The following is a 26,960-nucleotide window of genomic DNA, read 5'->3' as shown; positions in this document are numbered from 1 at the left end:
TTGATTTAATGAATCGCAATGCCCTCTGGAGGATTCTCGGTCTTTGTGGGGTGCCACCAAAACTGATCAATCTGGTGTCTGAACTCTACTCTGGTACTGAGAGTGCTGTGAGATGTGGTGGTACCATCTCCAAAATTATTTCCAGTTGCTACAGGAGTTTGTCAGAGGTGTGTTCTGGTCCCCCACGCTTTTAAGCACTTGTATGGACTGGATTCTGGGGAGGATGTCGGAGAGATCAAGCTGCGGTGCATCATTTGAGAATGTCAAGTTCTCTGACCTTGATTTAGCAGATAACGCAGTCATCTTTGTGGAGACTCTAGATATCCTTTTGGGGCCCTCAAGGTGCTGAATGAGGGGTTGGAGCTGCTGGGATTACGGGTTTCCTTCGTCAAAACGAAGATCCAGGCTTTCAATGGAATCTTGGATGCTGCTATCTTGCCTGCACCCATTTGTGGTGAGGATGCTGAGGTTATGGAAAGATTTACTTCCCTTGGCAGTGATATTCATGTCGCTGCATGTTGTGAGACAGAGGTCAATAGACATCTGGGTTTGGCCTGGGGAGTCATAGATTCACTGGAACATGGGGTGTGGCACTGTCGGTACCTATGCAGGATGACGAAAGTCCGAGTCTTTAAGTCCTTGGTGCTTTCAGTCTTGCTCTGTGAACGTGAGACTTGGACTCTGAACAGAGATCTGAGACGGAGACTTAACTCCTTCGGGACGAGGTCTCTTTGGAGAATCCTTGGATATCGCTGGTCAGATTGTGTCCAATGTGCGGTTGCTGAGAAAAACTCTGACGAGATTTGTTACCTGCATAGTCCGTGAGCATCAGTTGAGGCTGTATGGACATGTGGCTCATTTTCCTGATGCTGATCCTGCTTCCCCAGCGAGGATGCTTCATGAGTGGAGGAGGCCAATGGGCCAACCACATCACTCGTGGTTGCAGCAGGTTGATTGGCATCTCAAGAAGATGGGGATGGGCCAGGCATCTACCTGGGGGGTGGCCAGACGCAGGCTCCTGGAGTACGAATGGAAAGTGGACACGGCGACGCACTACTCCGGCACATGCTCCCACACCTGACCTGACATGTCCATTTTTATTTGCATCTGAAATATGTTGCTATTAATGCAAATAATTTATCTTTCTGATGTCCTTCCTTTATACTGATTGGCGAACCACACAATGATGAATCCTGTAAATACTTGTCTTTCACGTTGATCTAACTTGTGCACTTTTCACGTCAAGTCATTTTGGCGAAAGCTAAGTCCAGTGAATAAATATTCCTGGTTGAACCTGTGAAAATGAAAACAATAATCACAAAATATGATAACAAAACCTACAGACTGACTACTTCTAATGGTCTTTCATTTAAAACTAGAAAATATCACGTGTCGCTTTGCTGATGGGAACACGAAGAGTGTGGAGGGGGACAGAGACGGGGGGGGGGGGAGAGGGAGAGAGAGAATGGGTGTTTGGAGGGAGAGCAAGGAGGGGGGCAGGGAAGTGACACTTCACCACACATCGTTATACAGTTAGGGAGGAAGGGGGTTCAAGAAGGGGGGGGAGCGAAGAGGACGGGGGAGTAGGGAAGAGGAAGTGGGGAGGGGGTGTTCTGGAATTGTTTGCTTGTGGGACTTGAAGGGAAGTAGGAGGGGGGTGGGGGGTTGACTTGCAGTAGTTGGGAGGGGAACTTGAGGGGATGGTCATGTCTGTCAGCATTAGTACGGGGTTGAATGAAATGGGGTACGTTAAAACATCACATTCAAACAGCACAGCAAAAACCACCCATCTCTTTCAAACAGCACATACCATTTTTAAAGAGATTATAACATGGGCTTCCCTTGAGGTATGCGACTCAAACTGCGGTTGCCACCCTGTTTACCCACCCTGGAACTGGATCTCTCCGAAGGGGGGGTCACACACAGCCCGGAGTGTCAAATAATGTGTGAACTGGATAAACGAACATGCCTACAGCAGCCGGACCCCGCAGTCCAAACCCCAAAGCCTGGCTCAGGCCAGGAGACCCGAGAGCCCATCACAGCCGAGCCACAATGCTTATAAATGCCCAGAGATACCAGTGTTTTGTGTCTTTAATTTAACAAGTTTTACAATCAAAATGTGATAAGCCCCAGAATCTCTCAACCCGAGCCAAATCCCAAAATTCAAACTGAGGAATCAAACCCAGCAGTAGCCCTGACCACCAAAAAAGTGCCCATCCACCCAACCCGCACACTCCGGGCTCAAAACAGCTTCATTTGCATTTCGGCAGCTTCAGTTGCAGTTTGAATGGTCTCTGCTTTGTCTAATGAATCACAGAGTTGAGGGTTTGGAAGGACAGGCAAGGTTGGTGATTTGGTGGTCGTTATCCATTTCCAGAGACATGTTGACTTTGAGAGAGTCTCGTGAGAGAATGATTGAAAATTATTAAAATAATAATTGTTTACATTTATAAAACACTGCCTTTTGTGCCCATAATATGAGGGTAAAAATGGTTGGTCATCAAGATGTAAATAAATCTCAGCTTAAAAAAAGAGAAAAGAACATTAAACTGCCAGAGGGACAGAGAGAAAGAGGTGCTCAAGGATACACAAACACCACAGTAAGTTCAGTGGTGGGGGTCAAGTATGGGGTGGAAAATGCAATTTATTGTTGACTCACTAAATAAATGTTTCACAAGTTTACTTGGGACATTTGAAACACCATGGATTTGTGATGTGCCTGGTGTTGGCTTAATGGTTAGGGTGGTGGGCTTGGGATCCTAAGATCCTGAATTAAAATCCCCCTCGGCTGTTGAATTAATACCGGGTGGGGTTGACTTTGCCTGTCATCCTTCCGAGGTCGGCAAAATGAGTGCGAGCATGCTGGTATCCTGTCTCGGAGTGGCGACCCGTCCAGGATTGTACTCAATAGCCAAGGAAACTGCTTAGGCAGCACCAACGCTCTGCACAGAGTATGGTCCCAATGGATAGATGGATGGATTTGTGATGGAGAATGGTTCGTGGAACATATCTTTTGAACTTCACACAAGTCTGTATTCAAGCACGAATGAAGCAAATAAAGACAAGGAGCTAATAGTCTAGGTCCCACACCTTTTGAGTGGTATGAGGAATAGATCTGTGTAATATGAAAGCAAATCTTGAACCGTTTTTGAAATATCACGTGCACAAGCCAAGTTACCGAGATGGTCGCCAAGGCAACATAATTCAACGCATCACAGCCGTGATTTAATCAGGTTGAGATAAAGTCATGAGGAATAGATGCCTGCAATATGAAAGCTAAATGTTGAATGGTTTTTGAAATATCGTGTACACAAAAGCACATGGACAGACGATCGGTCGATCGGTCGGTCAGTCGGACAGAGCTCATTTTAATGTCCCCCGTCTGTGACCTTGTCAGAGGGGCGGGGGACAATTACTCTACAGCATTGACTTTTAAATGTCTTGCACAAATATTTCTACAATACCAAGGAAAAGGCAGGGTAGTGTGCTCTGCAATTTCATGTGTGTGAGAACGTCATATAAACAAGGTACCAACCGGTCATGTCGCTCTCCGTCTGCCAAGGCCATCAGGGCGTCAAGTCCCGTTCCCTCGAGACCGTAAAGCAGCAGCTCTTTTGCAGCATCAACGTTCTCTGGTACTCGCTCCAGACACTCATGGAGGACCCACTCAGGCTTGCGAATCTTAGTCTGTATAAAAAATACCATCAATATCACAAATATTCAATTTCCCTGAAGCTTACAAGAATACCCCGCTTGCTGAAAGGGAGTTATGATAATTTTTTGAAAACATCAAAATGACTGAAGCAACTAGAGTGAAACATAGATAAACCAGCATTCTACAATATGGCAACTCTTAAAACCCAGCACGATTTCAAAAAATTAAAAAAAAAATAAAAAAAATCGACTTTATAATAGTAAAATATATTCATATGTTCCCCATTTTCAACAATTAGGCAATTGCTCTTTCTGAATCCGGAGACCGCACACATTTCTCTGGCTCGGTGCTCTGTTGTACATCCTGTATGGAGCTTACGTAGCCCACGCCACCACTTCACCATAGTTTGCTGTAATGTACAGTACTCAGTTGGAACTTGCGGTGATCACTTCCCAAAGCTTTTCCATTGCTTTCTCTGAATTGTATTTTATGCCCTGACCGTGGCATCCAACAAACATTTAAGGTACAGTGAGTGACAAGTGTGTTGGTGCTGGTGGTGTGAAGAGAAAGCACATTACGCTAATGATTGAGCAGGAAGTGGAAATTATACAGACGACAGATAAGGGCCAGTCAGTGCGAAGCCTGTGGTGACCATTTTGGTGTTGGGTATTCAAACAATATATGACACGAAGGAGCAATGTGAAAGCTGTTGAAGTTCTACGCTGAGCGACTTGAATAAGGCCATCGCCGAGTGAAGAACGATGCACAGGGAAAGATGGACCAACATAGACAAGATACTGTAGGAGTGGTTTCAGCAACGGTGCAGTGAGGGTGAATATATTTCTGGCCCAATAATCATTGAAAAGGCAAAATAATTTCATGAAGGACTTCATTTGTGAGCTTTGTGAATTTTACACTGCATGGTAACACAAATTGAAATCGAGTCAAGGGATCCACAACCTGAAAATGAGTGGCGGGAAACTGTCTGCCGATATGTCTGAAGAGCCGACTCCTGAACAATTGTGTTTTTTCGACACAACGTTGAACCTCCTCGAGGAGCTTGAACATGGAACAGGTCAAGATGCAACAAAACAAAAGGAACAGTAGAAAGAGAGGGGGGAGGGGAGTGTTCACACAAACATCTCATCTGTCCGTCAATAAACTTGTTACACCTTCACCACCGAAGGTGAAGGAGGTTGTTTTCGCCCCTTTCTGTTTGTCTGTTTATCTGTACGCAGGATATCTCAAAAAGTTGTGCACGGATTCGGACGGAACTTGGTGGACACGTTGTGTGTGTGTGGCAAGGAAGAATTGATTCGATTTCAGTGAAGATCTGGATCCGGATCTGGATACGAGGATTATTTCATTTTTAAAGTGATTCTTCACCATTGAGAGAAAAGCCCAAAAACGATAGAGTATTATATAGCATGATACTTCAAAAATGTATTGGGCCCGATACGTTCTCGTGGATCAGGCGTTCAATGCTGGAGATATGCGCTCTGGCGAGTGCCCTTTGTGGTGTCCGAGGCGCAGCGGAACATGGAGAGCGAGAGCGCAGCAGTAACTCCGCTTTATTGCGCATCCGAATGTACATCACTGCTACCCCGAGCGGGCGAGTCATGATACATGAAAACCCAATCACGTGATACAGCACACTCGTCCCCTCGTAAAATGACAATTCAAATGATGAAATGACAATTATAACATGATCAAACGAAACCAATCAACATTCAAAATCCTCCAAGTACCGCGGCCGTCTCCTGACCCGCCTCGGACGGGCAGCGACGCCAGACGGCCCAGGCTCAGACGCCTCACGGCTAGGTCGAGGTGACACCCTCGCCGGACTTGCCCCATCCGCAACAACAACCGCCCCCGGCCGACAAGCTTGCTCGTCGTCCTCGAGCAGGACTGAATCAGGTGAACACCCCGCGGGCATCGACACGTCCGGTCCTGGCGATACAACGTCTGGCCACGGCGACATCACAGGTGGGGGTCCCACATCGCTCGGCACGGGGGGCGGGGGGGGGTGACGCTGAACAGCGATCATGCATTTGGTCCACGTGCCGCTTCCACACCTCCCCACCATCAGTCCGCACCATGCAATTCGCCGGCGCCAGTACCACAGAGACCACAGCCGGCACCCATTTGGAACCGTGGAAATAATCGCGCACCATTACCCGCTGTCCCACATCAAAACCGCGCAGCAGCGTCAGGCGCGACACCGCCCCACTCATCGACCCTCCAGGTCGCAGCAAATCCAGTCTGGACCGCAATGCCCGTCCATAGAGACGAATGGCAGGAAAAAAAAAAAAAAATCGCCCGTGACAGGATGAATCGCCTTCCTGTATTGGAGCAAAAAGACATCGACCACCGTCTGCACAGGTGCAACACCCCCCTCCCCCCTGCGCAAAGCCCGTTTCAACATCTTAACAAACGCCTCCGCCTGCCCATTCGTCGCAGGATGATACGGTGCGGACCTTATATGTCGAATACCATTTTGACGCATAAATTCATCAAATACACCTGCGATGAACTGCGGACCGTTAATCAGAGACCAGAACCTCGGGTAATCCTTTATTGGCAAAGATCGTCCGCAGTTTTTCTACTGTAATGTTTGCTGATGTATGCTGCATTACTACAACCTCTGGCCATTTAGAGAATGCATCGATCACAATCAAAAACATTTTGCCATTAACCGGCCCCGCAAAATCCACATGGACCCTCTGCCAGGCCCTGTCTGGGGTAGGCCATAGTCCCAAAGCTCGACGCGGGTTATCAGCATCTGTTTGGCACGTGGTGCAACACTTAACCAACTGTTCAATGTCTTTGTCCAACCCCGGCCACCACAACAGGCTAGGAGCAAGACTCTCGGTCTTCGCGACGCCAAGGTGACTGACACGCAGTTCTTCCAAACACCGCTGCCTGAACTTCGGTGGAATCGCCGTCCTCATTCCCCACATAACGCACCGTTGGACCAAAGACAGCTCTGATGCGCGCGACGTGAAAGGTTGAAATGCCGGTGTCGAAGGTAGATCGCTCCAATTCCCCGTAGAAATCGCCTGGACGACGCGGGCGAGCACTGGATCATGAGCAGATTCCACCGCAAAATGTTTGGCCGTGATCGGCCCGCTTTGGACCTGGCCCAGCGCGAACACATCGACCTGGTCGGCAGACTCAGACGCAGCTGGACCCTCCGCGCAAGGCAAGCGCGAGAGCCTGTTGCAGTTAGCATGCTTTTCGGTGCTCCGGAAATGAATATTCTAATCGTAAGCAGCAAGAAACAGACACCACCGCTGTATCCGCGCAGCGGCTACCACCGGTACCCCGCGTTCGGGTCTCAGGATGGATTGAAGCGGTTTGTGATCCGTCTGCAAAGTGAAATGCCGCCCCAGCAGGTATTGATGAAACTTCCGTACACCCCAGACGAGGCTGAGAGCCTCGCGCTCGATCTGGGCATATTCCCACTCTGCTGCGGACAAGGTCCGGGATGCAAAACAAACAGGCCGTTCGGAACCATCGTCCATCCTGTGGGAGAGTACTGCGCCGATGCCATATGCAGAGCTGTCGCATGCCAATAAGAGCGGATGCGCAGGCTCGTAGTGCACGAGGACCTTATCCTCTGTGAGCAGCCGCTTGACGCGGTCGAACGCCGCCTGGTGTGTAGGCCCCCAGGCCCAGCACTCGTCCTTCCTGAGCAACCGCGTTAACGGCGCAAGCTGTGAGCGGAACCCACGCACGAACCTTTGGTAATACTGGCCCATACCAATGAACGAGCACAGCTGCGTCTTGTCGCGAGGCGGTGGCATGTGCTGAATCGCCTCCACCTTCCGAGGGCCTTTCAACAGCCCCTCCGGCGTGATGATGTGCCCGAGGTATTCAAGCGCTGCTTGAAGAACGCGCACTTGTCTCTGCTCAAGCGCAGGCCGCACGCTTCTAGCTTCGTCAGCACTTGGGCAATGTTCGTAAGATGCTCGTCCGCCGTTTTCCCCGCAATGAGCACATCGTCCAGGTAGGTTTGAGTGGGCAGGCCAATGCAAACCTGATCCATGGCTTTCTGCCACAAGGCGGGGGCCGAAGCAATTCCAAAACAGAGTCGGGTATATCGATAGAGTCCTTGACACGTGTTCATTGTCAAAAGGTCGCGACTCCCGGGATCCATCGGCAGGTGAAAATATGCATCACGCAGATCAAGCTTCATGAAGTATCGACTCCCCGCCAGCCATGCATATATTTCATCGATTGACGGCAGTGGATATTTCTCCACGCTGAGCCCCGGGTTAACCGTGGACTTGAAGTCCCCGCACAATTGGACGTCTCCATTCCGTTTCAGCACCGTGACGACCGGGGTGGCCCAATCTGAGTACGACACCCGTTCGATCACTCCACAGGCCTCCAGCCGATCCAGTTCACCCTTGACCTTGTCCCACAGAGCATACGGCACCGGTCGTGGTTTACAAAAACGAGGAACCACCCCCTCCTTCAGGAAGAGCTTTGCCTCCACACCCTTGAGTTTCCCAAGGTCGTCACAAAACAAACCTTGATGTCTTTGAAGAATCTTCTCCAACTGATCCTCCCATCGGCTCGGCACGGGTTGCACAAGGTGAACGGCGGCACCGTCTCGCCTGATGCGGGTTAGCCAGTCTCGGCCAAGGAGAGACGGACCCCTCCCCCGCATGATGTACAACGGAAGTGCGGCGACCTGGCCTTGGTACCGCACAGACACGTCTGCCATCCCGACTGGCGTTATCTTCTCGCGGGTGTACGTGAACAGTGTGAGGTCAGACCTGATAAGCTTCAGGTCGTTGAGTCTACGCGCGGTCTGCTCGCCGATGATCAACACCGCCACTCCCGTATCAACCTGAAACGTGATCGGCGTGTTGTTCACTTCGACTTCCACCGTCAATGGGTGCGCCACCGCAGGACCAATTGAAAACAGGCTCATCAACGGCTGCAGGTTTCGCCCCGGGTCGCCGAGGTCACCTCGCACATCGCCGTCCATGACCTTAACGGTGGCCAACGCCCCTCGACACACACGCTTCAGATGACCCACCTTGTGACAACGTAAACACACGGTGTCTTTATTCGGGCACACACGGCGCAGGTGTCGACTTCCGCATCCCAAACACGTCCACGGGGTCACCTCGCCGCTCGTGCGGCCGCGCGGCGACGTCTGGCCCCGGTCCGCACCGAAGGTCGTGCGTGCGTCCCGGGGCGCTCGCGACACCGCGTGGGCCCCCAGGTCATCTGGCATGCCGCGGCCGGTGATGGCCCGAACATCTCCGAGAGTCTGCTCGACAGCTGTAGCAGTGTCGACCGCCGAGGTAAATGTAATGGCTTCACCCTTCAGCCGTAGAACTGCTGAAACCATTTTCGCATCTCGCAAACCAGAAATAAAACGATCTCTGAGCCGAGCTGGACGCTCCTTTGCCGTGAACTTGCAGGCCACGGAAGAACGCTTCATCCGCGCCACAAAAACAGCGACGCGCTCCCCTGTACCTTTCGCGAGGCGATCAAACTGGTATCGAGCCAGCTGTAATGACTTCTCCGGCACCATGTGTGCTTTCATCTTCTGCACAATGTCCCGAAACGACAGAGTGTCCCCATTGGGCTTGTCTGGCGCCACCAAATCACTCAGCAGTCGATAATGTTCTGCCGATAACGAGGCGAGCAAGATCGACTTCTGTTTGCTCTCGTCGACCACATCATTCACGTGGAAATAGCACCCCAACTGTTCTGAAAACAATTCAAAGTCATCTCCGATGAAAACGGGCACCTGTCCGTGCGCCGTGACTCGTCGATCAACCATCCTCGTCAGCCAATTGTGGTGTCCGAGGCGCAGCGGAACATGGAGGGCGAGAGCGTAGCAGTAACTCTGCTTTATTGCGCGTCCGGATGTACATCAACGCCACCCCTAGCGGCCGAGTCATGATACACGAAAACCCAATCACGTGATACAGCACACCCTTCTAGTTTCTTAAGGAGATGATTTGGCTGATTCTTGCCTTCTCGTGTATACGAACCATTTTGGATCGATTTGTAAATCCCTCAGGGAGGTAAAAATTTGTACAGCCAACTCCTTTGAGGATCCTGACTTGGGAAACCTCCGTTTTCCACTCAAACATGGTTTCATTCAATTTGGCCATTCACAAAGCGTATTGCTTCGGCATGGTGGGACCGCATTAGTGACGCCATCAACGCGACAATATACATACATGGACACCATTTGAATGTGGTATATTTGTCACAATTAACGGCCCAAAACTGCACCAAAAATAAAGTACCAGATAGTCCTGTATCGAAATGATGCTGACAGGCTTTCTCCTCCACTGCTGCTGGTAGACAAGATCCGTGTCAAGCCCGTACACCTGTGCTAGTTGTAGAGCCTCGCCATACTCCTCACTGTCTATCTATAAAAGAGCAGCATAGATAAGGGCAATGGACAAACATTCTCACTCAAGTTGGTAGGCCAAAACTCGACCATTATGTAAAATGATTGGGTGAGTCTGCTAAAACGATACCCATCTGGGAAGTATAAAATACTGTTGTTGAACATTTGATATACTGCACTTTAAATCTCATACTTGGTCTGTGAATACTTGAAGGAGAGTACCTTGCGCTGGTACAGTTCCTGAGGTGTAGTAGACTTGAGTTTTATAAGGCGATATGTGTGCACCATACTGCGTGGGCGCTTTCGTGGTGGGGAAAAGCGCTCAGACTCGGTGATATAGTATAAACTGTGGCGCACAAGTCTGCCACAGCGGCTCATCACAGAACTCTCCTCTGCCTCTCCGTCACCCCTCTTCTCATCCTCTTCCTCTTCCTCACCATCATTATCCTTCTGCTGGCCCACTAATCCGTGTTTATCTGGTCTGGGACGTTTCAGGTAGCTGTGTTTACTCTCACACTGTGATATTGGAAGGAAAAAATAAGTATTATGATAACCATGGAGTAAAAGTCATCACCAAGGAAACATTACTCTTAGCTTAAATAGTACTATTCTTATGTATTAGCTGATGCGTACCTCAAGTGTGAGAAAGCCACCATCAAAGGCCGCCGAGATCGCAGGACTGGGTTCAAACCACTCACAAGATCTCCCCAAGAGGTTCTGCAGGTCGACGCATGAGGATATGGTGAGAGCACCAGAGCAGCGTACAAGAATGAGAGCATCTTCTGACCACCATTTCACATCCAACAGCAAGGGCACACTGGCAAGTCCTGAGTGATGGCAAATCTGGTGATATTCATTCTTTGTTCAACAAGAAAACAAGTTTTTGTTTGTTAAAAAATGCAATAACACGGTCAGCTGGAATGAATTTCAGCAAAGCGAATACCTCCACCAGGCTGAACAGTTTACGTTTTGTATCCCACTTGTAGGCCGGATCTGCATCCGGACCTTAACCAAAATCGAATTGGCTTGTTCTTCTCACCTACCCAACTCATCCACCAAGTTTTGTAACAACTCGTACAAAACTTTTTGAAATATCATGTTATATATCGTTTTTGGCCTGATCACTCAATGGTGAAGAATCACTTAAGTTTTTAAAATCTCATATCCGGACCCAAATCTTCACCAAAATTGAATCAATTTCTCTTTGTCACACACCCAACATGTCCACTAACTTTCATCTGAACCTGTGGATAACTTTTTGATATATCGTGCTACATATTGTTTTTGGGCCTCTCCCTCAATGGTGTATTTTCCAGCAAGCAGGTTGATAGGCTTCGGCTTCATTCGATTTTTAGGGATACGAGTGTAGAGAGTTTATGACCAGATAAAGTAAGGAAGCGAACCCCAATGAAGGTTTTATTTCACTTTTACCGAGACCAAAGGACAATCCTTATTCAATCATGGGAAATTTCTCAAAACTCTTCATACAGATATAGTATAAGGACATTTTGGAAACTGACTGTGCATTGATTAAAGTTATTCATTTGTCGTAATACTTTAAATAAAAGTAAGAATTAAATAAGTTTGAATAAGGATATTGTATTGCTGTGTTGACAGACTGTCTGGACACAACTTTGAGGTTGTGAGTCCATTGATGTTGAGTAATCTACTGATGTGGACCTGCGACCGGGGTTGTGGGTCCGCCGTTTGGAGACGTTCTGGGACAAAGGATTGAAACCTCGATGAAAACGGTGCCCGGCTGATGATCTGGACAGTTGGGAAATCAGTAAATTGCTTATAAGTGAAGGTTATAACTTCAAATAAAATATCTTTTGTAAGTACTTACCAGTACATAATGTATGTGTTTGTGTGTTTACATATGTATGGTGTGTGTGTGTGTGTGTGTGTGTGTGAGGTCTTGCTTCCTTCTTGGAACTACGGTGCAGTAATTGGTCTTTAATTTGATTACAAAATTATAATATCTGGATCTTTATCAAAATCGAATCTATGAATCCTTGTCATACTCCCAACTTGTCCAAAAGGTTTTGTCTGAATCTATCTTAAACTTTTTGAGATGTCCTGCTCACAAGACAAATAAACAGACAGACAGGGGTGAAAATATAACCTCTGTTCACCTTCGGTGGCGGAGGTAATAATGATTAAGAATAATGTTGAAAGTCCTCTTTCTCACATCAGCACCCCCTTTCCCTCTCCCACCAACCCCAGATAAATGTGCAAGCATAATCATTTTCTAAAAAAAAAAATTAACCTAATTTTGATGATTAAACTGGTCAGAGACTTGCTTTCAACAGGGATCAAGTAGACTACACCTGAATACAACGTTCTGGGGACAGAGGCTATTACAAAAAAAATAAATTGCACAGTAAAACCTTGTGGCATCGTGGCCTACAGCAGTCGAGAAGCACAGGCCGCATACGAATGCCAAAACGATTGCGATCTGTGAACGCAAGTACATTGAACCTACCAAACCATGTGAACTGTTGGTAAGAACAAAGTACATACCAGGAATCTTTGTCCTCCTGTTGACCGGATTTCTCCAAACGGGGTTGATCACATCAAAGTCAGGCTGCAAGTAATTTGAACAAACATTCACAACTCACACACTATTATTAAAAAAAAAAAAATTACAGTCTTCTTCAACTTCTCGCATACTCTGTTACAGGACATCCTAACTTCGCACTCTTAAAGTTTTGTCTCCACTCTGTCCAAACTCAAGTACTTTCACTTTGAATGATAGTGTAAGCCTTGATAGAGAGCACCGTGCACAACTACGAGGACTAACCTCACTTCGTTACGCTCTTTCTCACATGCTCCTGAACTACAATTGCTCTTGCTCCCTACCTACCAATTTTGTTTCTGACATTATTAAAACTCGCTCTTGCTAACCGATCCTGCTCCCATCCTCCCACCCCGGCAAACCCCGCAACCCCAGCCACCTCCATAGTCTTTTGTTCTTGTCCCAATCCTATTCACTCACCTTCCCTCCCTCATTCCACTACCTCTCCACTGTGGATCCAGCCTCCCCTCATCTACTTCACTACTTTCTCTCAAATCAGAAATTCATCAAATTGTTTATTTTTTAACTCCTGCTATTCAAGCAAAAGCTATTTGCCCCGTAAATTTGGACTAGTCATCGGAGAAAGTACTGTTCGGCTTTATGCAATTCACTTGAGAGGGTTCATCTTAACGAGTCTCCACTGTATAGAAATCGACGGGGTAATGTGCGGTGAGACCTGTTGTTCTTGATGCCAGGTGTGGCGCAGAGTCATGGAAGGTACATTCCACAGGGAAAGCTTCCCAGACTCATGCAGCGCAGCAAGGGATGCACCACTCGGAGACAATGACAGCTTTAAGATTGCGTCCTGCCAACAGCAAGCATGATAAAATACGCATGAAACATTTCAAAGCATGTGCAATCTGCAGATTCCGATGGTGACCACAGTGCAATTCCTCTGCAATTATAAAACGTATTCAACATTTAAAAACTTCCCTCACTTCCAAGAAAGGAGTTCCAACAGAAGGGAAGTAGTGTGCGTTCGACGAGTTCACAAACAACTTTATTTTTGACTCGTTCAAACGTATCGAACACTCAAGCATTTTCATGGCCAATAAAAGTGGTCTCGCGTGAAGTGAAACTCAGACCGAATGTACGCGGTCGAGTTCCTATTTTTATAAATAAAGTCAAGGTTCGTGGAAGGGCAAGAACATCCATCGGATTAGGCCACAACAGAACAAAAGAAACAGCAGAAAGAGAAGGGGGAAACGCAAACAGGGCCGAGTGATGAGTACAAAAAAAAAAGACATCATGCAGAGCACGATACTTGCAAATTGCAAAATCCCGAAACAAATTTGACCGTAAAATAATTGGTGGTTGAATTCAGTGAACGGATATGCAAATCCTCTTCAAATTTCAAGTCTATCGGATGAAATTTGAGGATTTTAGAAACACCACCCAAGTTGGTGACCTTTGGCCTATATTGACCTTTTGACCTCAAAATCAATAGGCTTCTTGCTTATGACCAACTCTACCATTTCATGAAGCATCATGAAGATAGTTTTAAAATTGGACCTGCAGGCGATTGACATACAAACAAACAAACAATCACAGACCAGGCCAACCAATATACTCGCAAATCTTCAATTTCACAAGTAACAAGGGATGGGGGTAAAAGAATGAGGGCTATGGGAGGATGCAGTGGGTGGACCAGGATGGATACAGGAGCAAGCTCTCTCGAAGGAAAAACTGGAAATTTGGAGAGGGGGGAATTACTGGGGTAGTAAAGATCATGGTTTTGGATGGGGAATGACATGAGATGCTGGGGAACAGCTGTCTTGAACATCTGGAGGGAAGAAGGAGATTGAAATGAATGTGGAATTGAGGGAAAATACAGGAGGTACATGGGACATATTCGCTCGTCTTCTCCATAATCTCCACAAAATGTCATCCATTGGTGATAATTTTCAAAAATACTGAACTAACCGAAAAAAAACCGTTTCATCAAATCCTAGGGAAACAGAACTCATGCCACAATGATGGTAAGTTGAAACCAACTCTTTATTTACAATGAGCAAAAGCACCTGGCATTGCCAGGCAATGCTGGGTCCCCTCCTCCCACCCCATCACTTCCCCACCCTCCTCCTCCCACACCACCCTCGCTCCAGACTCCCACCCTTTTCCCTCCCTCCTCCCACCCCTTATTCTCACCCCACCCAGTCCCCTCCCTCCACCTCCACCCTTCCCCTCCTTCCTCCCACAAAGGAGTTTTCACAGGGTATATATTAAAAAGTACACGTGCACATAATAACTTCGAACAAGAGCTCAAGTGAGCACAATATACGCCCGAACAAGAAGGTATATACAGAATTGTGCTACCACATGGAAAACAGCATCCTGGTTGCCATGGCAACCACTTGAGATGCCGAACGTATGTCGTGACACACCGTCTCCACAGTCTGTACCTATGTGCCGAATATGAAACGTGAAAGTTCAAAACTTTGGGCGGTAGAGTGTGGACAAGAATGGACAGACGGACGACCGGTATCACATAATACGCCCCGATATATATATATATATATATATATATATATATATATATATATATATATATATATATATATATATATATATATATATATATATCGTATAAAAAAGAAGTTAAAAAAAACAAAAAAACCTCTAGTTTTCCCGGCAGCCTCCCAACTAATTCAGTACTTTAGATAGCAGAGAACCCACCCTCTGGGTGGGTCGAGTTTGTGCATTATTTGTTGAAAAATGTATGGTTTGTTTTGTAGGAAGACTGCAGATGTTTGTGTCGTGTGCACTTAAAAGGCCCGAGATGGACTCAAGAGTACGCTCTAATTGTAGTTCATGTCCAAGGGGTCAAAAGGTTCTAAACTCTCAAGCATGTAAAAAGTCTAAAAAGATATATAGCATGATATTTAAAAAATGTATTGGGCCCGATATGTTCTCGTGGATCAGGCATTACATGGCGGAGGTATGCGCTCTACCGATTGCCCTTCTCATTTCAGAATAAAATCAGCTGTTCCTGGACGTTTACTCTGCTGGGTAGTGCATTTCACAGCAAAGACTCAACCATGAGCACAAACGAGCTTTCAAAAGACCTCCAGAATATAGTTGTGGAAAGGCACAGATCAGGGGATGGCTATAAAAATATTTCAAAGGCCTTGAATATCCCTTGGGGAACAGTCAAGACAATAATTAAGAAGTGGAAGGTGTATGGTACCACCAAGACCCTGCCTAGATCAGGCCGTCCCTCCAAACTGGATGACCAAGCAAGGAGGAGACTGAGCAGAGAGGCTATCAAGAGGCCAATGGCAACTTTGAAAGAGCTACAGGCCTTTATGGTAAAGACTGGTCACTTTGTGCATGTGACAACAATATCCCAAGCATTCCACAAGTCTGGCCTGTACAATTAGGGTGGAAAGAAGGAAGCCATTACTCAAAAAAGCCCACCTCGTGTCCCATTTGAGGTATGCAAGAAAACCACTCTGGAGATTCTGAAGCCATGTGGCAAAAGGTTTTGTAGTCTAATAAAACCAAGATGGAACTTTGTGGCCGAAATACAAAACGTTATGTTTGGCGCAACCCCAACACGGCACATCACCCAATGAACACCATCCCTACTGTGAAGCATGGTGGTGGCAGCATCATGTCATGGGGATGATTCTCATCAGCAGGGATTTGGGCATTGGTCAGGATAGAAAGGAAAATGGATGGAGGAAAATACAGAAAAATCCTAGAGGAAAACCTCCTGCCCTCTAAAAGAAAGCTGATATTGAGACGGAAGTTCACCTTTCAGCATGACAACAACCCAAAGCACACAACCAAAGATACACTGGAGTGGCTAAGGAACAAAAGGATAAATGTCCTTGAGTGGCCCAGTCAGAGTCCCGACCAAAATCCAATCGAAAATCTGTGGCATGACTTGAAGATTGCTGTCCATCAACGCTCCGCACGCAACTTGACTGAGCTTGAACGGTTTTGTCCAGACGAATGGACAAATATTGCCAAATCAAGGTGTGCAAAATTGGTAGAGACCAATCCCAACAGACTCACAGCTGTAATTGCTGTCAAAGGTGATTCCACCAAGTATTAACTCAGGGTGGTGGACACTTATCCAACCAAGATATTCTAGTTTTGTATTTTTAATTAACCTTCTGAAACTTGTGGAATTTGTGGGTGACGATGTATAAATAAAGGTGGAAAAAGTCTGAATTCATGCAATTCAATTCCAGGCTACAAGGTAACAAACGGTGAAAATTTAGAAAGGGGGTACAGACTTTCTAGAGGCACTGTATGTTTTTGCTTCATGCACGTAATACGGAGTTTTTTTTTTTGCCTATACAGAGCTGTCAGTTGCACAAATAAAAGTATGCATCAGAAGAACGTGTTGCATGCTTGGAAGAAGATCGCCAGTATGGCGGGTACTCTGCGAGTTTAATCAAATTACCTGAAACCTATTGTTAGCTCAGCAAGTAAGCAAACAACATGTCACCAAAATCTATCAACAGAGCAGCAGAACCAAAATGCGTTGTCTGACTGCCAGGTAGGTAGACAGAGTAAAAACTACTATCTCGCTCCTCTCTGCGCATGCGCAATCGGGATGAATTCAGAGCCAAAGTATGGCAAAATGGCAAACTTGTCTTCCTGTTCATGTTCCGACTCGTGTTCAAAATACGTTTGATTTAAATAAGCTATTCCTGGATCATAAACTGATGGACAGATATGAACCGGTTGGCTAACCTTGCTTTTTGCTTCATGTGCGCAGGGTTAAAAAAAAAAAAAAAAAAAAATTTCCCTGGGAGTGCACCACAGCAATGATGGCCCAAATGGCTTGTTTTCCATTGCCACAGCATTCCACAGGGTGACTACTTACACTCGGTGTAGCTGCATGGTAACTGTGGACCCTTTGTATATCAATTTCCATTCTGCATACAGAATATAAATACTTTAAACGCAATCGGTTTGATGTCCGACAACATTCACCTTCAAATGACGCAGAAGGGACAAGCACAAGCTCAGCTACCCGACCCTCTCACGCCCGAGAATGCTCCATTGGTCAGAGTGGTGTTATTTTTTGTTTTAACATCAGTTTGATTAAGAATTGCATTGTTAGCTCGCCCGTTCGAAGAACAGAGAGCTATAGCGATACCCCCGGCGTGAGCGTGAAAATGTTAAAGTTTTTGGTCCAAGTTATTTAGAAGCTTGCCATTCATTTAATATGTGTACGAGGATGCTGATATTTGGCATGGAGGTTCCTTTGGGGTATATTATTGATGTCGTGAAGTTGAAATTAAAAATTAATTTCAAATTTATAAAATTTTTGACCTGTTTTGAACTTAACTTTTTTTGTAGCACATCAACGTTAAAGTTTTTTTCCTTTCTAATGTTTTTTATCGACCACACTATTTTTTTACTGATTACAATATACAAATACATATATTGCTTTAAAATTATTTGGATCAGACTTCACTGCAATGCTTTATAAAAAATATTATTGGACTAGTCGTTTAAAAACGATAAATGTATAAACAGGCGAGCATTGGGGTGGCTTTGACACCAACTCTCTGGTTTTTATTGCGACGACTTTTTCGGAAGATTTTTGTGACTTTTTCTGAAGATCTCAGGCCTGAGCTACATCCTGTCCATTTGGGCTATTCAACTGAAGGTGGGTGTGAAGTGGCTGCCCACACTACCAGACTTTATCTGACAAATCCGCCTCCTAATCGTGTCCTTCTTAAGATCGACATGCATAATGCATTTAATTGTTTGAGGCGTGACTTCTTTTTGTCTGAAGTACGAAGGTGCACCCCCAGTATCTATCCGCTCATCTGACAGGTATACGCCAAGCCTTCTGGTTTGTTATGTGGCAACGAGGCCATTTATTCAGCAACTACCATTCAACAGGGTGACCCTTTTGGGCCAGGTCTTTTTTCTCTCGGCATCGACCCAATAGCCGGGGGAGGAGGGGGTGGCGGCGAGGGGTGGGGGGGGGGTTCAGTCAAAGTTCAATCTATGGTACCTCGACGACGCATCGTTTGGGGATGAACCTGCGAAAGTGCTGGTTGACCTCCAGAACGTCATTGCCCAGTTGACCGACATTGGCCTCGAGATCAATGGTGGCAAGTGCGAGTTGACCATCCTCAACCATGCATCGCTTGATGACTATCAACTTACGAGGCCACATTTGAGGAAGTGTTCCCTGATATTAAGATTGTTTTGATCAATGACTGCACTCTTCTTGGTGCTCCGATCTCGCCGACGCCTTCGCCCGAAGCTATTTTTGAGAAGCTGTTAGCTCAAAAATTGATGCAAATTGATGCGCGTAAAGCATTTTTGTGGCTCAAAAACTGTTTCGTCCTGCCCAAGCTCCTGTACGTCTTGCATGCGTCTCCCTCCTACCTGAATAGTTTAAAGTTAGGAACTTTTGAGCACCCCGTTTGCGAAATGGTCAGTAAAATCTCGAATGTTGCTTTCAACGATACTGCTTAGATGCAAGCTATGCTCCTAGTTAAGCAGGGAGGTCTGGGTTTCAGGAGGGCTTTTGATATCGCTCTCCCTGGCTTCATCTCATTGCTGGCAGTCCACCCCTTAGTTGATGCCATTCTGTACCAGGTAAGCGGTTTGGTGCAAATGGGGGAGTTGACATCGGCGGTGTCGTCATCGAGTTCAGCAAATAACACTGAACAACAAATTTCAAAAAATTTTTTTTACTGGAGATGTGTAAAGTGATTAAGACTAATTTGGGTACGCTGATTTCAAAAATCATAACCGTTTTGCTGTATCACGTCAGGATTTTCAGGAACAGAAATATTCCCATTGCCTAGAAGTCAGGATTTCAATGAAATTTACATATGTCTTTAACATGTCTATTTCGTACAATTGTTGTTAACTTGTGTTATATTTCTTTCTTTCAGATAAAGATGAGTAGGCGTTCCTGTACCAATCATCCTGACAACTTCTGTTATGTCTGTGGTCGGTATACCAAAAAAGATCAACAGCGAAGTATATCTACAGCAGTGAAAATGAAGGCCGCCTACTTTCACTACTTCGGGTGTAAGGTGGGGGACCAAGAACAGAGCTGGGCACCACACATCTGCTGCACAAGCTGTCACACAACCTTGACTCAGTGGTTGGTGGGCAAGCGTGCGAGCATGCCATTTGCAGTGCCCATGATATGGCGTGAGCCACAGAATCATCATGATGATTGTTATTTCTGCTGCACAAGCATCGCCGGCTTCAACAAGAAGAATAAAGGTCACATCAAGTACGCTGACTGCGTCTCTGCTCGTAAACCTGTGCCTCATGATGACGAGAACCCCGTTCCAACACCTCCAGCTGATCAGAACATAGCTGTAAGCAGTGGTGAAGAGGATGGTGATGATGAACCTTTTGAACCCGACACTCAAGAATCACACCTTCTGAACCAGGGAGACTTAAATGATCTTGCAAGAGATCTCTCGCTGTCAAAGGCGAAGGCAGAGCTGCTTGGATCAAGGCTGCAGCAGTGGAATCTACTTGAACCTAACACCAAGATATCCTTGTTCAGAGCACGTCACAGAGACATGGCTGAGTTCTTTGAGATGGAAGACACGATGACATTCTGCAGTGACATCAACGGTCTGTTGAAAGAACTTGGGTGTGATCACGATCCTGCAGACTGGCGCCTCTTCATCGACTCGGGGAAGAACAGCTTGAAGGCTGTTTTGCTCCACAATGGCAACGAGAAACCATCAGTCCCACTGGCTCACGCGTTCGGCATGACAGAGACCTATGAGACTATGCGGCAGCTGCTTGATTCCATCAAGTACAATGACTTCAACTGGCACATCTGCGGAGACTTGAAAGTGGTGGCGCTGTTGTTAGGGCTGCAGTCAGGCTACACGAAATACATGTGCTTCCTTTGTCTCTGGGATAGCAGAGACGACAAGAATCACTGGACGAAGAAAGATTGGGAAGAGCGAAAAGAGCATGTACCTGGTCGACACAACGTGAAGCATGTCGCCCTTGTCGACCCAGCCAAGGTTTTCCTTCCACCACTCCACACAAAGCTCGGCTTGATGAAAAGTTTTGTACGGGCAATGGATCTGAATGGGCGTGGGTTTTTATACCTCAAGGAAAAGTTTGGCAACACCTTGTCGGAGGCCAAGATCAAGGCTGGTGTCTTTGTTGGACCGCAAATCCGACAGATTATGAAGGACGAAACTTTTCCGACAACTCTAAACCCCAAAGAGCTGGCAGCGTGGAGGAGCTTCAAAGCTGTGACGGACAACTTCTTGGGGAACGAGCGCGCGGACAACTATGAAGAAATAGTGCAGCAGCTGCTGGAGTCCTTCAGGAAATTTGGCTCCAGGATGTCCCTGAAAATCCATTTCCTACACCAGCACCTGAACTTCTTCCCTGACAACTTGGGAGCAGTCTCGGACGAGCACGGCGAGCGATTCCACCAAGAGATTTCACTCATGGAGACGCGTTACCAAGGGCGGCACAACCCGAACATGATGGGCGATTTCTGCTGGTTCCTGCATCGTGAAACTGAAACAGAGCAGCACAAACGCAAAGTCAAATGCCTAAAGCATTTTTAATTACATTCTAGTGGAGTTTTTCTGTAATTTCTATAATTTTGAAGCATTCATGATGAAATAAATGAATAAATGAATTTTTGTAAATTTCATTGAAATCCTGACTTCTAGGCAATGGGAATATTTCTGTTACTGAAAATCCTGACGTGATACAGCAAAACGGTTATGATTTTTGAAATCAGCGTATCCAAATTAGTCTAAATCACTTTACACATCTCCAGTAAAAAAATTTTCTTGTTCAGTGTAATCGGTGTGTGCGAACCCGAAAGCCTGTCCCGGCTTAGCCAAAAAGCATGGAATGTCGAGGCGACAAGAGTGTCTTTTGTCAGCCTGTTGAACAGTGTGGATCAAGTCACCAGAGCCCATCTTTTGGCCGCAGCCTGTAAAGAAAGCGGGATATGGCTTCATGCAGTCTCTGTTCCCTCTTTGGGAACACAGCTTGACCCCGAGTCTTTGCGGGTTGCGGTTGCACTCAGAGTTAGAGCATGTGTCTGTGAGTGGCATGAATGTCGATGCGGCAGTATGATGGATACGCTTGGACACCATGGTCTGTCGTGTCGTTTCAGTGCCAGTCGATCTTTTAGACATTCGGCCTTAAATGATGTCGTCAAACGTGCCCTTTATGGGGCAGAGATACTATCTGTCCTGGAACCCCTTGGCGAAAACACCCCATCGGATGGCTTGACCATTGTCCCATACAAGAATGGGAAAAGCCTAACCAGGGATTGCACTTGTGTTGACACTTTAGCCAAATCACACATTTACAATCGCGCCTCAGCGGCTGGAGCGGCTGGAGCGGCTGGAGCGGCTGGAGCGGCTGGAGCGGCTGCCACCGATGCGGAAGTTCTGAAACGCAATAAATACGCCGACCTCAGCCAAACTTATTTATTCGAACCAATCGCCATCGAAACAACCGGAGTGTACGGCCGATCTACATCCAACATCATTCGTGATATTGGTAGAAGGCTCGTTGCATCAACTGGTGATATAAGGAAACTGGTCTGGTTCAAGCAGCGACTGAGTTTGGCCATCCAGCGAGGAAACCCCATTATATTCTGGCTTCAGCACGGGAAGAACAGAATCTCGCATCAACGCCATTTTAAAGTGGGGGGGGGGGGGGGGTTGGGGAGCAGGAGACAAGAGGGGTGGGAGAGGGAAGGAAAAAACAGTGGGGAACAGAGGTATGAGGAGATCTGTGGAAGGGAAAGGGTACACGGAGTAAACAAGATGGATACTACAGGAACTTTCAGGTCCTCACACGACGGACTTTCAGGAAGGAAAGCAGGGAATTTGAAGGAGGTAGGTTTGAGGTGGATTAACAGGGGTAGAAAAGATTGTGGTTTTTGGATGGGGGAAGATAAGAGATGGTGGTGAACAGCTGTTTTGAAGACCTGGAGGGAAGAGTGGGATTGACGAGAGTGTGGGAATTTGTTTCAAAGGTGGGAGAAAAGAGGAATGAAAGAGTGAAGGTGAGCAGTGATTCTTGATTTTGGTAGTTTTACCATAAGGGGGTTGCTGGCAGACTTTTAGCACCCTGCAGAAATATGGGGGGAGGGGAGGGGGGCAGAGAGAGATGGTAGAAGACAGAAAGACAACCGACCTGCCTATGGTGAGAGAGTGAGAGACCGAAAGACTCAGCCTCATCACGGGAGATACCAATGATCTTAAAAGCTTTGGTTTCCATAGCGTGAAGCCGAGAAAGGTGAGAGGCGGGAGCACCCACCCAGAGGGGGAGCAGCACTCCATCAGGCTGCGGACGAAGGCTACGAGTTCACCCCTTTCTGTCTGCCTGTTTGTGTACAGGATATCTCAAAAACTGGTGGATGGAGCCAGATGAAATTTTGTGGAAAGGTTGGGTGTGTGACAAGGATGAACTGATTCGATTTTGGTGAAGATCCGAATCCGGATCCAATAAGGAGATTAATTAATTTTGAAGTGATTCTTCACGATTGAGAGAAAGGGCCAAAAACTATGTAAAACTATGTAGTACTGCATAGCATGATATTTCAAAAATGTATTGGGACCAATATGTTCTCGCAGATCAGGCATTACGTGGCGGAGGTATGCACTCGACCCAGTGCCCTTCTAGTTGTGTACGCATTTGAATTTGTGGCCATTTTATTCCCCCCCCCCCCCCCCCATGTCATCACTCCATATGGAGTACAACTGGACTCCATGATAGACGTGTGTGTGTTATATACATATATATATATATATATATATATATATATATACATATATATACATATATATATATATATATATATATATATATACATATATATATATATATATACACTGATTAGCCAAAACATTATGACCACCTGCCTAATATGCTGTTGGTCCTCCATGTGCCACCAAAACAGCGCCGACACACCGAGGCATGGACTCTACAAGACCCCTGAAGGTGTCCTGTGGTATCTGGCACCAAAACATTTGCAGCAGATCCATCAAGTCCTGTAAGTTGCGAGGTGGAGCCGCCGTGGATCGGACTTGTCGGTCCAGCACATTCCACAGATGCTCAATCGGATTGAGATCTGGAGAATTTGGCGGCCAGGGCAACACCGTGAACACTTCATCATGTTCCTCAAACCATTCCCGAACAATGTGTGCAGTGCGGCAGGGTGCATTATCCTGCTGAAAGAGGCCACTGCCATCAGGGAATAGCATTTCCATGAAGGGGTGTACCTGGTCTGCAACGTGTTTACGTAGGTGACACGTGTCAAATTGACATCCATGTGAATGGCCGGACCCAGGATTTCCCAGTAGAACATTGCCCAGACCATCACACTCCCTCCACCGGCTTGTCATCTTCCCACAGTGCATACTGCTGCCATCACTTCCCCAGGTAAATGGTGCACTCGTACACGGCCATCCACGTAATCTGAAAGAAAATGGGACGCATCGGACCAGGCGACTTTCTTCCACTGCTCCAAGGTCCAGTTCCGATGCTCGCGTGCCCATTGTAGGCGCTTTCGACGGTGGACAGGGGTCATCATGGGCACTCTGACCGGTCTGCACTCTGACCAGTCGGCAGCTACGCAGCCCCATACGCAGCAGGGTGCAATGCACTGTGGATTGTGACACATTCCTCCCGTGATCACCATTAAAATTTTCTGTGACTTGTGCCACAGTGGACCTTCTATCAGTTCAGACCAGACGGGATAGCCTTCGTTGCCCTCGCGCATAGATGCGCCTTGGGCGCCCAACACCCTGTCACCGGTTTGTGGTTTGTCCCTCCTCGGACCACTGTCAGTAGGTACTCACCACTGCTGACCGGGAGCACCCCACAAGCCTTGCCGTTTCAGAGATGCTCGGACCCATTCATCTGGCCACAACAATTTGGCCCTTGTCAAAGTCGCTCAGGTCTTTACTCCTGCCCATTTCTCCTGCATCCAACACATCAACTTCAAGAACCGATTGTTCACTTGCTGCCTAATATATCCCACCCCTTGACAGGTGCCATTGTAACAAGATGATAATCAATGTTATTCACTTCACCTGTCTGTGGTCATAATGTTTTGGCTCATCAGTGTATATATATAAACATACATATACATATATATGCACACACATAAACATATACGTACACACGCACGCACGCACAATCGGACCCAGCTATTCGCAAATTCACTATTCACCGATATCGCAAATTCGCATTTGATAAAATGCGACCGCTTCTACATTTGCAGCCCTGTGCTTGGCGTATTCGCAGTTTTTTTTTTTTTTTCGCATTTTCCCACTGGGGTTTCCACAGTTTTTCATGGATTTTTGTTGATTTTCCTCATGAATCATGAACTTCCAGGAACCTGTCCCCCTTTTTTTCCCATTGAATCAACGCCCCAACATTCACGGCATTTTTCAGGAACGTATCCCCCGCAAATAGGGTCCTTATAATATATATATATATATATATATATATATATATATATATATATATATATATATATATATATATATATATATATATATATATATATATATATATATATATATATATATATATATCCTAATACCGGGCATAGTGGTGTACGCCTGTAATCCGGCTACTTGGAGGCTTGGGTAGGAGGATCGCTTGAGGACGGGAGCTCTGCACTGGGCCGCGCTATGAGAGGGTGTAGGGCAGCCCGGAATCATGGCGAAACCCAATCCTTATCCCTGTGTGTCGTAAGAGGCGACCAGGTTTGCGTCAGGAAGGGCATCCGGCGTAAAACCTGTGCCAAATCAGTATGCGGATCATAACGGATGATCCGCTGTGGCGACCCCTAAGGGGAGCAGCTGAAAGACGAACAACAACATATATATATATATATATATATATATATATATATATATATATATATATATATATATATATATATATATATATATATATATATATCGTAATCTTCATGAAGAAAAAAGTGAAGGAGAATGAGGAAAAGAATAGGACTGGACAGTACAACAGTGAATGAAAAATTGATTTTACCCAATCATTTCAAGGAAATCCACAATACTGAACTGGCATATTTGAGCACCGAATTATTGCATTGGAAGCAAGTACACAAAAACACGTTACCTGCCCTTTATGCATCTGTGTTATGCATTAACCTCACGGGATCACAAAGCACAATGTGGTTAAAAAAAGTACAACTGAAGTCAAAATAGTGTGGAGAACTCACATGAGTCTGTGTTCTGCTCGCAGGTAAGATGGCCCCAAACCATCGCCACCATCCCACCTTTAACTGGCTCTGCAGGATAGCACACAAAGCAATATTTATATATATATATATATATATATATATACATATATATATATATATATATATATATATATATATATATATATATATATATATATATATATACACATTGTTACGGATCTGGTCTCGGGTGGGGGGGGGGTGGTAAAACGTGGGACTTTAAAAAGATTAGAATATTTATTAAAAAGTACATGTTTGAATAAGTGTAATGCAATTTTTGTGAGAGATAAAATGTGTCGTGGTCGTGTTTAGAAAGATTTCGTACCCCACCAAAGTGTCTGTATCTATGCTCGGCCTTCCCCACCCCCCACCCCTCCATTACTGAACCTCCTCTGTTATCTGTCCTTGTATGGCATTTCTTCTCCAGCTCACAGCTGGAGGCCACATGTTGAACAAAATTCTGTCCTGATAAAATGTGTGCAGTGTGGCAGGGTGCATTATCCTGCTGAAAGAGGCCACTGCCATCAGGGAATACCATTGCCATGAAGGGGTGTACCTGGTCGAAGGTTCTTTGAACCCTCGACCTTGCAACTCAACCGGACAGCATCAGCTCACGTATCCTAAAAAAACCTGCTTTGTTGCTCTTTCACATCCTCTCTGCCCTTTTCACCCTATACTTTGAATTAGGTCATATTCAATCTGCTTGGAATTACATATATATATATATATATATATATATATATATATATATATATATATATATATATATATATATATATATATATTGTTACAAGTTCACGCCACACAATTCGCATGAGATACAAGTGCAATTGTGGAATCAGCCTGAGCACACGAGACGCGCAGGAGAAATATATGGACATCTGATGGGCTCAAGGCCATCAGACTGTTCGCGGTTTGGAATTTCTCCAGCTTTCCAGCCAATCAGAGCAGCCCATACATCATCATCTGACAGGATGCATCGGCCAATGGGGGCGTGCCCTGGACGGTCCGGTACACCCCTCAGGATATTATAAATGTGCATACGCATTGATTGGTGTTCATGTGGCTGGTTGCTTGTCCTTACTGCTTCTCGGTTCCTACCTGATTTGTG

The 26,960-nt window shown here is 46.1% G+C and overlaps 1 protein-coding gene across 2 annotated transcripts in view; it reads right to left on the bottom strand.

Moving 5' to 3' along the window:
* The window catches only part of NBAS (NBAS subunit of NRZ tethering complex), a 207,924-nt gene that overhangs the window by 137,966 nt on the left and 42,998 nt on the right, over positions 1-26,960 (bottom strand). For both annotated transcript variants that reach the window (XR_015058324.1, XM_085881820.1), the window contains exons 11-17: positions 25,829-25,897; positions 13,298-13,426; positions 12,567-12,630; positions 10,677-10,870; positions 10,266-10,559; positions 9,937-10,062; positions 3,536-3,687 (exon numbers count right to left, since the gene is read on the bottom strand). Coding sequence is in view for 1 of the 2 variants with exons in the window: in XM_085881820.1 (XP_085737946.1) it covers positions 3,536-3,687; positions 9,937-10,062; positions 10,266-10,559; positions 10,677-10,870; positions 12,567-12,630; positions 13,298-13,426; positions 25,829-25,897 (1,028 nt within the window). In the remaining variant the exon portion in view is untranslated. The remainder of the gene's footprint in view (positions 1-3,535; positions 3,688-9,936; positions 10,063-10,265; positions 10,560-10,676; positions 10,871-12,566; positions 12,631-13,297; positions 13,427-25,828; positions 25,898-26,960) is intronic.

Source organism: Eptatretus burgeri, chromosome 5 (assembly GCF_056783735.1).
Source record: "Eptatretus burgeri isolate ZD-2024b chromosome 5, Ebu_testis_v1, whole genome shotgun sequence".
Taxonomy (NCBI): Eukaryota; Metazoa; Chordata; class Myxini; order Myxiniformes; family Myxinidae; genus Eptatretus; species Eptatretus burgeri.
This window is presented reverse-complemented; position numbering and strand designations above follow the sequence as displayed.